This window comes from Suncus etruscus, chromosome 1, assembly GCF_024139225.1.
Source record: "Suncus etruscus isolate mSunEtr1 chromosome 1, mSunEtr1.pri.cur, whole genome shotgun sequence".
Taxonomy (NCBI): domain Eukaryota; kingdom Metazoa; phylum Chordata; class Mammalia; order Eulipotyphla; family Soricidae; genus Suncus; species Suncus etruscus.
Genome location: NC_064848.1, coordinates 167,114,103 through 167,132,469, shown reverse-complemented (window position 1 = coordinate 167,132,469; position 18,367 = coordinate 167,114,103). Strand labels below are relative to the sequence as shown.

General features: G+C 38.7%; 1 protein-coding gene across 1 annotated transcript in view; it reads right to left on the bottom strand.

The window, feature by feature from the left end:
* Positions 1 to 18,367, bottom strand: part of EFCAB5 (EF-hand calcium binding domain 5) — a 113,024-nt gene that overhangs the window by 60,368 nt on the left and 34,289 nt on the right. The window contains 2 exon segments of the mRNA XM_049789602.1: positions 3,830 to 3,929; positions 12,374 to 12,529. Of these exon segments, the coding sequence (XP_049645559.1) occupies positions 3,830 to 3,929; positions 12,374 to 12,529 (256 nt within the window).

Genomic DNA, 18,367 nt, shown 5'->3' with positions numbered 1-18,367 from the left:
ATTCCATGTACATCCATGTATAGGAAAATTTCATGACTTCATCTCTCCTGATGGCTGCATAGTATTCAATTGTGTATATGTACACATTTAAGAAAAATGAAAGACATTTTTAACAGTATCTCAGAGACAAGAGAGATGAGGGCTGGTAGGTGCAGCTCATCACATAGAGTGATGAGTGCAGTTGGAGAGATGACTACACTGAAAACTATCATAACAATGTGAATGAATGAGGGAAGTAGAAAGCCTGTCTCGAGTACAAGTGTAGGGGGGTGGGGAGGAGGGAGATCTGGGAAATTGGTGGTGGGAATGTTGCACTGGTGAAGTGGGGTGTTCTTTACATGACTGTAATCATACAACTATAATCATGTTTGTAATCACGGTGTTTAAATAAAGATAATTATATTTAAAAAAAAAAGAAATCATCTACTCTAGGAGGCAGAGAGATAACACAGCGGTAGGGCATTTGCCTTAGACACAAGACAGTGGTTTGAATCCCAGCATCCCTTATGGTCCCCCAAGCCTGCCAGGAGCTATTTCTGAGTGAAGAGTCAGGAGTAACCCCTGGCCACTGCCAGGTGTGACCCCAAAAACAACAACAACCACAACAACAAAACCAAACAAATAAACAAAAAAGAAATAATCTACTCTAAAATGTAAAAAAATATAAAAATTTTTGTGAAATTTTATAATTCTTCTTTTGTTGCTTGGAGACTTGCTTTGATCATATTAAATACAAATAGAATTTATTCTTTACTTTTGGTCCCCATATTAAGCATAGCATAAGATGAGGAAGAAGACATGTTTTTTTGCCTCAAAAAACATTTTCGATATCTTCAATAGCAAAATAAAATCAAGTCTCTATCCATGATAGTCTTTCTTTCCCTGGCTTTGCTTTTTGCAATTATCACTTCTCTCCCTTCCTCCCTCCTTCCTTCTCTTTCTATTTTCTTTCTCAATCCTTTTCCTCCGCAACTGGTTCAGACATCTGATTCAAAATTCTAGAAAAAGAGTTGAAGAGATAGTATAGAGATTAAAGCACTTTCTTATTTTTTTTAATTAAATCATCAAGAGTTACACAGCTACAAAGTTGTTCATGATTGAGTACAGTAGTGCATTGTTCAAACATCCATCACTGCACCAATGATCTGTTTCCCTTTGATAACTCCTCCCCCCGGAACCCCTCTATGGCAGATGCTTCTCTTTTTTTCTTTTTTCCTTTTAGGCACTGTGGTTTATACAATTATTGAAAGGTATCATGCATATTACTTTACCTCCTTCAGCACGCAGTTCTTGCTCAGAGTGATCATTTTCCACTATCATTGTCACAGTGGTCTCTTCTTTGTCCTAACCCCCCCCACACACACACACACCTATTCTTTCACCTTGTGGCAAGCTTCCTACCATGGACCAGTCTTCCTAGTCTTTTTTTTTTTTTTCTATTGTCTTTGGGTATTATTCTTATGCTATTTTTTTATATTTTGCAAATGAATGCAATCATATGTCTTTCCCTCTCCCTCTAATTCATTTATTTCACTCAGCATAATACTATAGAGACATAATCATGTTTAATGACATAATTTTTTCTAACATTAAAGAACTTTCTTGCGTTTATCCAACACCAGCTCAATCCCACCCAACACTATGTAGGATTCCCTGAGCACTGCAAGGAGTGATTCCTGAGCACAGAGCCAGAAGTAGCCCCTGAGCACTACAGGTATGGCCCAAATTCACTCCCCAACACCCCCCAAAATAAAAGAAACCTTATATTCATTACTAAAAATTGGGACTCATACTACAAGACTGAGTCCTCTCTCTAAAACCATTAGCTAGGCTGTAAAACTGTTAGGATATTTACAATTTAGTAATATTCTGTGTACATCTTCCACATACTTTTAAGTATCTATATAATGTACTTTAATACAGAACTAAAATATTGACATACTTTGGAAATCTCTCCATTCAAAGGCTTTATCTTTAAAATATTAAGAAGAATAGGGAGGGGCCAAAGAGATAGTATAGTATAACACTTGTCTTGCATGCAGTTAACCCTGGCTCAATCCCCAGCATTCAATACGGTCCCCCGCACCCTACAAGGAATGACTCCTGATCTCAGAGACAGGAGTAATCCTTGAGTGTTGCTGAAATAAATACAAAAATAATAATAAAACAAACTTTAAAAAGAAGCATGCCTTGCAAGCAGCCAATCACAATTTGATTCCCTGCACCACGTGGTCTCTTTCAAATATTGCTGGTTCAGCAAGTAACACCAGTGTGGCCTGGGTAATACCCAGCATTGCAAGAACCTAGCAGCACTACATCCTCAGGCCCTAGCATTGAACCACCACTGCCCTCGTCAGGAATTACCAGGAGTGGTACCTGAGCCTCCAAACACTGCTTGGGAACCAAACCAAACTAAACAAACCCCACACACAATTCTATTTGTTTTGATAGAAAATTTAATAAAGATATATTTGACTAAGTACTTTAAAAATATACAAGTAAAAATTCTTGGGAGAAGAAAATAATTTGTTTTAGAAATCTTAAAATTCTAAGTTGGTCATTAAAACTGGAATGACAGGAGCCTGGAAATGTCTCAGTGTTGTAAAATTTTGACTTTAAATCCTGGTCGTAGAGTGTGATGGGAGGGGATGTGTGAGACAAGTTCATCTTAGTGGGGAGGTCGTAAAGAAAGGAATTACCGAATGTGAAGATGGAATGAGCCTGATAACCTACCAAGACCAAAGGTAATCATCTCAACTCCTGCCCTACCCTGACTACTGTTCAGCATAATTGCGTACTTGAAACCCAGTGAAAAGTTCTCATCCACCCCCTCCTTAAAAAAATATATAATGTTTCCGTTTCTTCTGGAATCTGCTTAAGAGAACACTCCCACGCTGTGGGAGTTTCCTGACCTTTGCTCCATCCTTCTAACCTTTTAAACAAAATCTCTTCTGAATTCATCCACAAGTACAGTCTCTTGCTTCCACTTTTGAGTGCTTATAGACAAGAGCCTTAGCAGACTGAAGCATTACCTGCCCATGCACTGGGGTGATCCCAAGACTGTTGCTGTGAGGGGATGCCCAGAAGATGACTCCGTGGTTTGCAAAACATCAAGGACAAGAATGAGGGCCATAGGGACCAGGCTCATAGTAAAAAGCTGGGTAGGGTGTTTGCCTTACATGCACCCCAACCTTGGAGTAATCCTGAGTTCCCCTGAGCACTACTGTTATGGCACAAAAACAAAAAGAATGAGGTCCTGTGTTTAATCCCCAGGGCCAAGACCAGATATCTTTGATCTTGGGTTTCTGGCAAGAGAAAATACAAAGACAAAACACCTGGAATTACCACCTGCCAACTTATTTCGAAACCAGTCAGAGTGTCACTCAAACATCTCTTCATCTGAATTAATTGAAAATTGAGTTCTGATTTGACCACTTTCAGTACTGCAGTATATGAAAAATACATTTAGTTGCAATGAAAAGTGAATCTGGTGGGAAATAACTAGATTAAAACAAATATAACCTCAGAAAGAAATTAGTTTGGTTTGGGGAACATACCTAGTGGTTCTCAGGACTCAATATTGGCTCTACACTGAAGGATCATTCCTTGGAGGGCCTCGGGGACTATAATAGAGTGCTTAGGATCAAAACTGGATCAACCTTGTACAAGGCAAGTGCCTTAACCTCACTACTATCCCTCCAACTTTAGGGAGACAGACATTATGGGAAGGATTTCTAGAGATAGGCTGTGCATGCACTCCCTGAATTTTGGCTTTTTTGTGGGTTTTGTGGAGCCAGACCCAGTCATGTTTCCCTTGAACAGCACTTACATTGTCTTGGGTTTCGGAGTAAACTTCTAACTAGTTTTGGACTTTGGTCATAGAATATTTCCAGCAAGGCCAACGTCCTCTGCCGATCCAAAAACCCCACCTAAAAAAATGTTGTAATTAATTGTTACAAAGATTTTAGATTTTTAAATAACTAGAATACTGCTTTTGAGGGTTTTTTTTTTTTATCATCACTCCCACCACCACCACCACCATAATAAAAATAAAAGCTACTTCTTACCTGTAGTGTTTATCATATGCTTAACAAATGTTTATTACTGATTTAATTACTAAATATAATAGGAAATTTTCAATTATTTTTGTTTTCTTGGTTTGGGGTAGCATCTAAAGCAGGGGTCTCAAACTCTTGGCCTGCGGGCCATTTGCGGCCCTCCATACAACATTTTGTGGGAATGTAAGTAACACAGGAATAGAGTACTCCAATGTCATGTGTAGAGCCTTGGGTTCAAGCCCCAGCACTTGGGGGAGCAAGGGGAGAAGTACACATCTATAAAATCTCCAGTGGAAGCTTTACCAAAACCTGCAAACATTGTTTTTTAATTGTTTTTGTTTATTTGTTTGTTTGGGGGCCACACCCAGTAACGCTCAGGGGTTATTCCTGGCTCTGCACTCAGATATAGCTCCTGGCTTTGAGGAACCTATATGGGAAGCCGGGGATCAAACCCACATCTGTTCTGGGTCAGCCGCAAGCAAGGCAAATGCCCTAACACTGAGCTATCACTCCAGTCCCGACATTGTTTTTTTAATATCTGCACAAAACTATAACAAAATTTAGATTTTCCCTTGGTAGCATCTGCCAGTGAGATTCCCCAGGGCAAATATAATCCTGGTCAAGACAGCAATCAAGTGCGAGAAAAGGAGTGAGTGAGCTTCCCTGACTTGGCAGCAACAAAAACAAAGGGAAGGAAAATCTGTAATGTAGGGGCAGAGGATGTGCTTCAGGTTGCTGAGCATATGTCTTGCATGTGAAGTCACGGTTCAATCCCTCAACATCCCATTACTCCTCAGCCCCAGGACTACCCGGTATAACCTCTTCCCATGGTAAAATTTCTTTAGAGATTCATAAATTAGGTATAATAAATGATTGACAATAATAACTGATAATAAAATAGAACAATTACAACAATATACTGTAACAAAAAATTAGATGAATGTGGTCTCTCTCTCTCTAGTTCTCTTTCAAAATATCTTACTGCTGTAATAGTGGCTGACCACAGGAAGTGAAACAGCAGAGAATGAAACCAGAGAACACCATGTCTTCAACTGCTGCATTATTTTCTGATATGGAAACATTATAAATTTTGAAAACTTCCCTCTGTGATGGACATTAGAGTAATTCTAATGTTTTATATGTATGGCCTGAGCTCCAGATTTCAGCACTGCACCCAAAATATTCCCTATCTCTTTACCTAAGCCTAGGGGGATGTGGGGTCACAGTGGGGCCTCTAGATTTGGCTTGGGTCAAATCTAGATGGTCACCCCAACAGAGCAGAGCCCTCCAGTTCCCTGAAGTAGTGGTGTCTGAAATCAGTTGAATCTGAGTCCCTATCCCATCAGTTGGGACTGCTTTGCTTCATGGTCAAGTGTTCCCTAAGACTTCCTAATTTTGTCTTCCATGACTAAGTCTCTGATAAGATTGGAACTTATATTTCTCCATTAATAAGGAGGCCATCAGATTTTTGGGGATGTTTCTCAGTAAGGAAAATCACTCGCCTCGGTATCATTTACTGATTTCTTCTTTCTCATTGATGATATTGCTATCTGTAAAATTCTAAACTCTTTTTTGTTGTTGTTGTTTTGTTTTTTTTTTGGTCACAACAGCAATGCTCTGGGGTTATTCCTGTCTCTGCACACAGGAATCAGTCTTAGTGGGCTTGGGGGACAAATATGGAATGTCAGGGATTGAGTCTGAGTCAACTACATAAAAGACAAGTACCCTATTCTCAACCCTCAAATACTAAATTCTTCTCCATTCATGTTTGTATGCCAAGTCCATTTAACATTCTGTTAACATAAATTTATAAGTGTTTTACTCAACTTAGTTTTTAAAACATGTTTTACAATATTTGTTTTTGCTTAACTTTTCCATACAATTATATTTGGTTTCACTTAGATTTTCCATACAATTAAAGAAAAACAAAAAAATTCATTTAAGGGGTCAGAGAAATAGCACAGCAGTAGGGCATTTGTCTGTACACTGCTGACCACGACTAACTTTTAGATTTGATCCCCAGCATCCCATGTGGTCCCCTGAACCTGCAAGAGGCAATTTCTGAGTGCAGAGCCAGGAGTAACCCCTAGTGCCACTGGGTGTGGTCCCAAATATAAGCCCCCCCCAATCTAATTCAAAAGAACATTCATGTTCATTGTAATACTTCATAAAAGAGCCAGCACCCCAAATGTTCAATAGAAGATGAATGAATAAAGTATGTACTTCATTCATATGTGCAGACAATGGTATATTATTCAGCTATAAGAAAATATGAGCTCTTTTAGTTCACAGAAATATGCATAGAACCTGAGTGTATCATAATAAATAAGTCCAGAGGGATGAGACCAGAAAGATAGAATAGCAGGTAAAGTTCTTGCCTTAAACACAGACCCACAGCTATCATCATGCTCAACAGAGACTAACTGAAAATTTTCTGATACGGTCAAACTCAAGACAAGTATGTCCACGTCACTACTATTTTTTAATATAGTATGGGGAGTTCTAGCCACAGTAATTGGGCAAGAATGGGGAATTATAAGGAATCACATGAAAAAAAAAGCTATGAAGTTATCACTATTTTCAGTTTATAAAGAGTGATAGTTGGACTCTACCCTGACATAAGAACTCAACAATAAACAATGAACAATGAATGATATCTAAAGTATCAGATTATAAAATCAACACACAGAAATGTTGTACTTTGACATAAAAATAATGATATAGGAAAGAAATAAGTTGTTTATTCTTTTTTTATTTTGGGCCACAATTAACCATCCTCTGGGGCTACTCCTGGCTCTAGACTCAGGAATCTCTCACAGCAATGCTTGGGGGGACCATATAGGATACTGGGGTCTGAATCCCAGATAGTACAAAGCTAGTGCAACATCTGTTGTACTATAACTCTGGTCCCCAAAACAAAAGAAATGGAAAAAAATGTATGATTGTGTTCCAAGTATCGAGTTCCTGACTTGTGATGGTTCTTGTCTCCCATTCTCCAATTCACCTTGTTTTCCCACAGCATCTATTGCTTCTTCCAGCTCGTCAAGGCCAATGCCTAGATAACAGAAGTCTTTAAGGTAGTGGGTCTGCAGGGATTCTGTGGTATGTAAACACAATCATAATATCTTCAGACTAGATTAGGATGAAAAGAATGAGTGATGCCTTCATTGGTATCATAGAAGTGAAAGTTCACTCCTGTTCCTACAAGGTGACATCAAACTTCTGATGGTGCTTATAAACTGTTCCAGAGAAATCACTATTTGACAGACAAATAGCTATCAATGGGGAAGTGGTGGTGGTGGCAGCAATTTGGTCTAATAAAATTACCATATCTTTACATAGCAGATGTGAATAAAATCGTGGTATTCTATACTCTTCCAGATCTGTTTATCTTTTGCATAAGCAAAATAAGGTAATTTGATAATAATGTAGTAAAGTTACTTATTCTGAGTTCTTAATTATTAATAATATTATATGTTATAATATATGTTAGATATATATATGAGGGGTTTGAGGGTCATACCTAGTAGTGCTCAGAAGTTATTCCTGGTTGTATGTTCAGGAATCAATACTTGGCTGGGCTCAGGGAACAATATGGGATGCCAGGGATTGAACCCATATTGACCATATGCCAGGCAGAACCCATACTTGTATTATCATTCCATTCTTAACATTCACACATATTTTTATTACAACAATGTCTTTTATTTTTCTTAAAATCCATAATTGAGGGCCCGGAGAGATAGCACAGCGGCATTTGCCTTGCAAGCAGCCGATCCAGGACCAAAGGTGGTTGGTTCGAATCCCGGTGTCCCATATGGTCCTCCATGCCTGCCAGGAGCTATCTCTGAGCAGACAGCCAGGAGTAACCCCTGAGCACCGCCGGGTGTGGCCCAAAAACCAAAAAAAAACAAAAACAAAAACAAAACATAATTGAGTAAGAATATTCTGTGTGTGTCTCTCTCCCTCTGACTTATTTCATTCAACATAATACTTTCCATGTCCATCCATGTATAGGAAAATTTCATGGCTTCATCTCTTCTGATGGCTGCATAGTATTTATTCCATTACATAGATGTACCAGTTTCTTTAGCCACTCATCTGTTGTCAGGCATCTGGATTGTTTCCAGATTCTGGCTATTGCAAATAGTGCTGCAATGAATATAGGTGTGCAGAAGGCATTTTTGTATTATTTTTTTGTGTTCCTAGGGTATGTCCCTAGGAGTGGTATAGCTGGATCATATGGGAGCTCAATTTTCAGTTTTTTGAGGAATCTCCACATTGTTTTAATCCCATTTCCACTTGTTTGGAGAGTGCTGTTTCCTCTTTGAAGATGCCTTTAATCTAAATGTCATGGAGTGTTTTACCTACATGTTATTCTATATACCTTATGGACTCAGGTCTGATATCAAGGTCTTTAATCCATTTGGATTTGACATATTTGCATGATGTTAGATGAAGGTCTGATTTTGCTTTTTTGCATGTGGCTGACCAGTTGTCCCAGTACCATTGTTGAAAGGCTTTTCTTGTTCTATATTTCATTTCTTGCCCCTTTATCAAAGATTAATTGATTATATGTCTGGGGAACATTTTCTAAATATTCCATTGATCTTGAGGTTCTGTCTTTATTTCAATACCATGCTGTTTTAATTACTATTGCTTTGCAATACAATTTAAAGTTTGGGAAAGTGATGCCTCCCTTTTTTCTTTTACCTAAGGGTTGCTCTAGCTATTCATGGATGTTTATTGTTCCAAATGAATTTCAGGAGTATTTGATCCACTTCTTTGAAGAATGCCATGGGGTATACTTAGAGGGATTGCATTAAATCTGTTCAATGCTTTGGGGAGTATTGCCATTTTAATGATGTTAAGTCTTGTAATCATGAACAGGGTATATGCTCCATTTCATTGTGTCCTCCTTTATTTCTTGAAGCAGGGTTTTGTAGTTTTCTTCTAGAGGCCCTTCACCTCTTTACTTAAGTTAACTCCAAGGTATTTGAGTTTGTGTGGCACTAATGTGAATGGAATTGTTTTTTAAATGTCCATTTCTTTTCTAGAAGACCATTGATTTTTGCATGTTAATTTTGTAGCCTGCTACTATGCTATATGTGTCTATTGTTTCTAGAAGCCTTTTGGTAGAGAATTTAGGGTTTTCTAAATATAGTATGTCATCTGCAAACACATATATTTTTAATATCCAATCTCTAAGGAAATTTTGGGTTACTTATTGGGTTTTTTGTTTTGTGTTATTTTTTTCCTCCTCTTTCCCTTCCTTGTGGCAATAAGTGAGGGTCTACACATTCCTGGGTGTGGCGCTCCTGCATGTAGCTATGGTGCTTAATCAGGACTGAATGCATATCAGTTTATAGTATTCCAACAATCGGTTGTGGTCCTCTCTAAGGTCCTCTCTAAAGTTGCCCTCCTTTAGTTGCTGTGCTGACACATGAACTCACAGGGTGGGGGCGGCTCTCTTTATTTGAAGTAAACACATTTTGGCTATAGTGTTCGCCAGGGGAAATAGGGGCCATACTTTCAGATGGTGGTGCTTACACATCTCTTTTAGTTGGGGTGCCTGTGGGGGCTGAAACTCTGCTTCAGTGCTTACTCCTACTTGGCTATGGTGAAGCCAGAAACTGCTCATGGAGTTTGGAATCACAGCTAGCAGATGTGAGAAGTACATGTGGCTGCACCAGGGATTGAACTCAGGAATGTAAGGCAGGCATTCTAAGACACTCTTTCATTCCCCTTGTTTTGTTTTGTACCATTCAGGCAAAAAAGTTCAGGAGTTGGGGCCGGAGAGATAGCATGGAGGTAGGGCATTTGCCTTGCATGCAGAAAGATGGTGGTTCAAATCCCGGCATCCCATATGGACCACTGAGCCTACCAGAAGCAATTTTTGAGTGTAGAATCAGAAGTAACCCCTAAGTGCTGCCAGGTGTGACGCCCCCCCCCCAAAAAAAGTTCAGGAGTTTCTATTGGTGTTTTCTCCATTATAGTCTTTTGTGCAATTTGTGATTATTAATCTACTAGCTGCTGAATATTGTACATTCCAATTATTTATTTAGGAACCAGAAATATAGATAAATCCACAGATTAATTGGCCTATGATATAACCTTTGGTCAAAATAGCATTTGTCATATGACATATATCAGTATGTCTTAACTTTGACCACTGGTTCATTGGGGTATTTGGGGATCTTAGGGAATATTTCTATCTCGCAATCAATCATAATATCTGAAAGTCTGGGATATTTTCCTTTCCCCAGTGCATAGTTAATTTTGTAAAATGCTATATATAGGCTATTTGAGTAAGGGTTGGGGAAAGAGCTGAACATATGTTCGTGGCAATCTGAAAGAAGTCTTTTCTTCTCAAGAGAATCTCAGGGTAAAAAAATAGCACAATGAACAGATAATATTTTATTTGAACACTATTGATTCAGATTCTAACCCCAGCACCATGTACAGTTCCCTAAGCACCACCAGGAGTGTGAACCCTAAGTACAGAGTCAAGAGTTAACTTTGAGCACTGCCAGATGTGGCTTAAAAAACAAAAGAAAAGGGGGTGGGGAGGGGAGTTAGTGCTTCTTTCAGAATTTTGGGTGTGTAAATTGCCTTAAATCTGGGAATTAGATGAGTAACTGATTTTCTATTGTGGTATCTCAATTCTGCCCACAAAGCAGTATTTATAGAAATAGTTCTAGCTATAATTTATTAATATCCTATCTATTTAGTTCCTAAGAATGCTATGATCACTACAGAAAATCTATGTGGTCAGAACATTCAGATGGCCACTTTAGTTCCTATTATTCATGTGGTAATCTTTATTACATATTCAGGTAGTGGCTAAATCACCCAGATAAAATAGATCTATTGTAATACAGCTTTACACCATGAACAGAGTCAAAGTACTATTTATCTGAGCACTTACAACTTTTACCAATAAGCTTTAGCTTTCATAGTTACCACTAGTAGGTAGGTGTTGCCACTTACTCTGGAATCCTGTAAATTCCTTGAAATAGAAAGCCCAGTTCAATGGCTCTATCTCCCACACTCTCAGATTCAGTCATGAGGATGCTCTGAGAACCACTGGGTATGAGCCAAAAGCAATTAAAAAACAAAGGAAAAAAAGATATTGGCTATATATGAGTAAACAATGGCAACTGGGGAGTATCTTCCTCTTTGATAAGCCGAAAGGGTTGGAGTCTCAATCTCATTGAGCTTTCTATTGTTTTGAGGGAAGTTAAGGATCATATCCAGGACCTCACACTTGCAAGTGCTCTACTGCAAAGCCACTTTCTTCAAGATCTTTAAAAGAGGGTCATGGCCAGCTCAAGCTTTCAGTTAAACAACCAAATGAATAATGTCCAAATGTCCAAACAAATCTTCTCACTATAATCTTAGTAAATTGGGATTACCTCAAAGTTACAACTATCTTCATAAATTAAAAAAAGTATCTAGGGGGCGAGATGGCACTAGAGGTAAGCGCTAGCCAAGGAAGAACCGAGGTTCGATCCCCTGGCGTCCCATATGGTCCCCCCAAGCCAGGGGCGATTTCTGAGCGCTTAGCCAGGAGTAACCCTGAGCATCAAATGGGTGTGGCCCGAAAAACCAAAAAAATAAATAAATAAATAACCTAAAAAAAAAGTATCTAATCAATTTCCACTATAAATTAGCCAAAAAGAAAAAAAAAACTGCTATTATTTTGAAATTTCAAGATTCACCTCTCAGTAGGGATTTAATCAGTCTTCCAGTGCATGCTGAAACCATATTTCTGTTTTGTGTCCAAAATTTTGGGCCAATGATTGTTATACAAGAGAACCTGGAGGAAAATAGGCATCTAATTTCCCGTTAGTTGCCATAAGTAAATTTATGGAAGGGTCTCTAAGGAAAGCACAGTTTCAACTAGAATTATGAGTAAAGGTATTTTGGCTGATGCCAAGGAAAGCTTGGGAAAATTTTTGAGACAAGTCTTAACTTCATCAAAATATGTATATAGTTTGAATGCCATGCCCAGTGATGCTCAGGGCTTACTCCTGGTTCTTCAGTTAGGAATTACTCCTGGCAGTGCTCAGGGGACCATATAGGATGCTCAAAATCAAAAGCAAGTCAACTACATGCCAAGCAAGCACCTGACTATCAGTCTGGCCTCTAGATTGTATTTTTGTGTTTTCTTTTCTCCCTTAGTAATTTATTTTTAGTCCATAACATAACATACTAGAAAGTCAAATTATCATTACTATCAACAATCACCATCTAAAATTGGATCTTTTGCAAGGCACAATTTGAGAAATGCTGCTTTTTGGAGCATGTCCTACCTTCCCATGATCACAATACATGAATAGTTCAGCAAATTTCTGCCTTTGCATATCAGTTTTTATGACTTTCCGGAACTCATCTGCATAGTAGCAAAAGTGTTTCAGCAGTTCCTGAAATATTTCAGTTGTAAGGTCTGTTGTTTGTGAAGAGACAAACTACAAGGGGAAAAGAAAATCAATGAGTCATTTAAAACAATAACAAACAATAACTTTTAAGATGTATTTTAGGTTTCTTCTATATCTTCCCCCTCCCACTTGACAGGAACCTTTATTTCTGAGTTTGGTTGTTAAAATTTGGGTTCCCAGAATTTTTTTATATGTGCCATTCTCTCTGCTATCACATGATATTTCATGTCATCTTGACTTGTATTTCTCTAGTAATAAGTGATGATTGCTTGTTGGCCATCTATTGATCTTGCTCAGAGAAGTGTTTGCTCATTTCCTCTCTCCATTTTTGGGATAAAATTTTAGGGATATTTTTGGTTAATATTTGTGAGTATTTTATATTTCTTTAAGAATGTATTTTATTTTAGACACCATGATTTATAATACTATTAGTGGTATGCTTTTCTGCGTTAAACCAGAGGTCTCAAACTCGTGGCCCGTGGGCCATTTGAGGTCTCCCGTACAACATTTTGTGGCCCTGCCCTAGAGGAATCTTTTTTTGTTTTGTTTTGTTTTAGTTGTTTGGGTCACAACCTCCAATGTTCAAGGATTACTACTGACTTTGCACTCAAGGATCACCCCGACTTTGCCTCCTGTAGTCCCCAGGTAAATTGAGTTTGAGACCCCTAAAAAACACTCCAGCATCTCACCCTCTACCAATGTGTCTGCTTCTCTCCACCATTGCCTCATGTAAAAATCAGGATTTTGTTTTGGCTTGGCTTTGGGGCCTTATCCAACAATGTTCAAGACTTTCTCCTGTCCCTGCTCAGGCATCATTTTTGGTGGTACTTAATGCAAATAAATTATGATTTGCATATATCAGAATGTATGGTATGTGAAAATCATAAATTTTTCAAAAATAATTTTAATCCTGGGTAGCTGAAAGGGCAGAGAATAAACTTTGCTAATGAAGAAGCCCCTCATTCAATTCCTGGCCTATATGATTTCCTGAGCACCACCAGAAGTAATGAACTTTAATGCTTTTTCTTTGCCTGCTTCTGCATTTTTATTAAAACACTGCAAACTCAGTGCACTTTGTTGTTGTTGTTGTTGTTGTTGTATGGCTGTGCTTAGGGCTTACTCCTGGTTCTGTGCTCAGAGATCACTTCTGGCAGTGCTGGGATGCAGGATGCAGGGTGCAGGATGAAATCAAGATAGACCACATGCAAGGCAAGCACCTTTCTCCTTGTACTATCTCTTTAGCCCAACACTTCTGTGATAAGTGCTAAAATAGGTGTTCTTTCTTGTTTTAGTCAGTCATTTGCAATCCACAAAGAAACAGACATATCCTGTGTTGCAGGCTGAAAGATAGGGTAGTCCTGGTAATGAGCTTTAAGAAGGAACTGGCCCACCAAGAACTAGTCCAAAAGCCTCCCTTTTGAAATTAAACTCTTTTTTTTTGTTTTTGGGATTTCAGAGGATACTCCTGGCTCTGCTCTCAGAATTACTCCTGCAGGCTTTGGGGACCATATGGGATGCTAGGGATAGAACTCAGGTTAGAATACCTGCTGTATTATCTCTCTACACTCTAGAGATGCAATTCTTTGGAGATAAAGACACTGAGACTCTGCCCAGAGAAGCATAAACTTCCTTAGTTTCCCTTCGAGGGGAAAACTACAAAAAAATCTAAAGATCCTTGAGCCGGTGGGATAGCAAAGCGGTGAGGCGTTTGCCTTACACATGGCCGACCCGGGACGGACTCAGGTTTGATTCCCAGCATCCAACATGGTCCCCGGATCCTGCCAGAAGCGATTTATGAGCACAGAGGCAGGAGTAACCCGAGCACCTGTAGGTGTGACCCAAAAACCTAAATAAATAAATGAGAATCTAAAGATTTTGATTGGGGCTGGAGTGGTGGTGCAGTGCTTTTGCCTTGCACATGGCTGACTTAGGACCGACCTCTGTTCCATCTCCAATGTTCCATATGGTCCCCCAAGCCAGAAGCAATTTCTGGGCACAGAGCCAGGACACCGCACAAAAACCAAAACACAAAAGGATCATCCAGAGTCCAAGACTTTCCCTATGACAACATTCAAAGTTAATTTTACATAGGCAGAGAATTCCAGGTCAAGACAATTTGGAAAAATAGTATAAAACTGTCTCCAAAAAGCCATTCTATGCTTTTTCAACTCAAGAGAAGACTGTCTTCTCTTGAACAAGTATGATTCTATTTCTTAATCTTAATTTATTTATATGAAGTAGAAATCATATAAATTTTCATATTCTGAAAAATTTCACAAGACCATTAATTGGCAAAAATTTAGAATATATTGAATAAAACTCCCATGACGTAAAAGTTAAAAAAAATTTTTTTTTCAGATAAAGGCAAAAGCCTTTTGTCTTTTATACCTTTTTAACAAAGGGAGGTGAGGGGTGAACAAACATTTCTTTATAATGTTCCAATAACATGGGCTATTAAAAGAGGAGAAGGGATAGTGCCCCAGAATGCTAGTACAGTGGTTAAATGCCTGGCACACTAATCCAAAATTAGTCTTCAGTATCCCACGTGGTGCCCTGAGCCTTGCCTAGGGTAATCCCTGAGCTCAGATCCAGGAGTAAGTTTTGAGTACTGTTGGGAGTGGCCCTTAAACAAAATTGTAATACAAAAAAGGGGAGAGAATTCTGATACAGTTATCATTGGTGTCTGGTCATCCAGGTTATCAGGCACCATCACTACCTGTGATTCTCTTTAGGGCCATATCATTCATTTCACCCTGTCTGTTCCCCTTTTGTCTGTACCACTAAGAAAATCATTCTCTATATATGGATTCATTATATTAATCATAATGTCGATCTTTAATAGGAAGGTTTTGTAATCTAGAAAGCTTTTCAGCCATCTAAAATTTAAGAATTAGTAATCACTCACTGTAGTTTCTGGAGTTTTCATGAGTGTTGTGTAAAGCAGTTAATAAATATTTAACATCTAGTAAGAATAAAGAATAATACTGATACTAATTAATAATAATACTAAATTGTCTTTATCTTTTAAAGGCTTTATTTACTTGGTGCCAGTTTCAAACCTGATTTTGATACTCTACCATTGATTTGAAACTACCACATAGATGAGACTTCTCTAGATTTCTGTATGTATACTACATAATCAACCCAAATGGCTCTGTGCTTGGGAATCATACTTAGAGATCATACTTCTGCTGTGCTTATGATAAAACCAGTATGAGACATATGCAACATACACACCCTGACCCCTGTTCTAATTCTCTAGAGATCTATTGTGATTCTTTTTTTTTTTTTAATCTCTCTGGGTTTTGGGGCTACATCCAGCGGTGCTCAGAGTTTACTCCTGGGTCTTTACTCAGAAACTGCTCCTGGCAGGCTTGGGGGACCATATCGGATGCCAGAAATCAAACCCGGGTTCATTCAGGGTCAGCTCATGCAAGGTAAATACCCTACTGCCCTGGCCCCTCTACTGTGATTCTTATGGAAGTTCCTTGTATAGGAGTTATTTCTTTGATCTTGTTGCTTTCAATATTCTGTCTGCCTTTGGCTTTCATCAAGATTATAATGTGTCTTGGAATTCTTCTATTTGGGTCTATTTTCACTGGAACTTTCAGGACTTTTAGATTTGGGTGCACACACTCCTCAATGCTGGGAAGTTCTTTTCTATTGTTTCTCTGACTAGTGTTTTTTCTTGCATGCAGCTGACCCTGGTTTGATCCCCAATACTGTATATGGTCCCCTGAGCAGTAATAGGAAGCTGGGATTGAACTCGTGAGCCAGTCACATGCCAGGCAAACACTCTACCTGTCTACCATTGCTTTGGCCCCTAAAATTATGAACATCTTGGCAACTAAAGATAAATTTTGCCTGGAGCTGTATTAAGAAACATTTAGAAGGCCGGAATGCTAGCGTTCTAACCATCCTCAACTGCTAGCAAGGCAAGGACACTATGTGCTCTTTACTATGGTTCTGGCCTTTGTTTTCAGTTCTTAGGCTATTGGGGCTAGAACATAGCACTGCGAGTAGGGTACTTGTCTTGCAAGCAACTGTCTGGGTTCGATCCCTGAAACCCCCTATGGTCTCCTGATCTACACCAGGAATTACAACCAAGCACAGAGCTGAAAAGCCCTGCACACAGCCAGGTATGCCTCTCCTTCCCCCCAGTTTTTTTCTTCTTCCTTATATATCCTATCTTTAATTTCTTTTTCTTTTTTTTTGGGGGGGGGTCACACCCGGCATCGCTCAGGGGTTACTCCTGGCTCCACGCTCAGAAATCGCTCCTGGCAGGCTCAGGGGACCATATGGGAGGCCGGGATTTGAACGAATGACCTTCTGCATGAAAGGCAAACGCCTTACCTCCATGCTATCTCTCCGGCTCCCTATCTTTAATTTTCTAAAATGAATATAATGCTTTCTTATTTAGATATATATATAATTAAGAAAATTATATATTACTTTTATAAAGTAAGACAATTTTCTAAATTGTCAAACTAGTATAAGACAAAAACATCAAGTGAATGAGGTTGGAGTGATTGTACATGGCAGGACATTTGCCTTACATGAGACTGGCCTGGGTTAGATCCCTGGCATCACATTGGATACCCCAAACCTCCCAGGAATGATCCCTTAACTCAGAGCCCAGTGTAAGCCTTGAACACAGCAGGGTATGGCCAACACCAAAAATATCAAGTGACTATGCACTTAGATCATAAATGTCAATACCTTGTAAGCACATTACCTTAATTTAAAAAAAAAATCAAGTGGCACCTATAATGAGGGCCTTCCAAAAGAAATATACATTATGTTCTTTACTATATTAAAGTGATAAATTCTTGATTTTTTTCTGAATTATTTTAACATGATGGTTCTCTCTTCTACAAATTATCTTTTGAATAACTTATTTCTTTCCTATTTTTAGGGTTCTAAGTTATGGACATAACTGGCAACTTCGAAAGGCACCAGCATCATTGAAAGGAAATCTTTTATTACCACAGTTTCCAGAAGAGAACAATGCTCCACATCAAAGCACAGAGGAAGCAGAAGCAGAGCAAAAGGTGGAGGCTTTAATTGGGGTTTCCTCAGGAAAAAAATAGGCACGGTAGGGCAAACAATTCCAAACAGGCTAGTTTGAATTATTTGGATCTCTGGGGGATAGGGACTTTTCCTAGTTTTATGGAAGCTGACCCTGGGTTAATTTAGGGTAGAGAAAAAAACTGCCTGAGAAATAAGGTTTAGGGAAAATGTTTCAAGTGATAACTTTGAATTGTTGTCAGTAATGTCATGGCCAAACTAATATCAAGGTTAGTGTAAAGTTGTTAAAATTTCTCCTACATTAGTTCTGTACTACAGTGAATAGATAGTAAATGGAAAAATTTTAATCTAGAAAAGCTAAGATAACAATTTTTCTGAATTATTTTCTAACTAGTAATTATTTCAAAAGGAATTCTAAAAATCATTGCTATAGAAGCTCTGAATTAGGGGCCGGAGAGATAGCATAGAGGTAAGGCGTTTGCCTTTCATGCAGAAGGTCATCGGTTCGAATCCCGGCGTCCCATATGGTCCCCTGTGCCTGCCAGGAGCAATTTCTGAGCATGGAGCCAGGAGTAACCCCTGAGCACTGCCGGGTGTGACCCAAAAGCCAGAAGGAAAAAAAAAAAAAAGAAGCTCTGAATTAGATATAATGCAATCATTACCACCAATGAAGTAGAGTCTCAGATTCATTAGAAAAACATTATAGGAATTAGGGAAAATATATGAAAATATAAATGCAGGCCATAAAGACTTAGGGCTCTGGTATCATTAAGTTATCTATTTTGTTTACTTCATTACAACAGAAGCACATGCGACTGGAAATTTTGAAAACAAAATGCC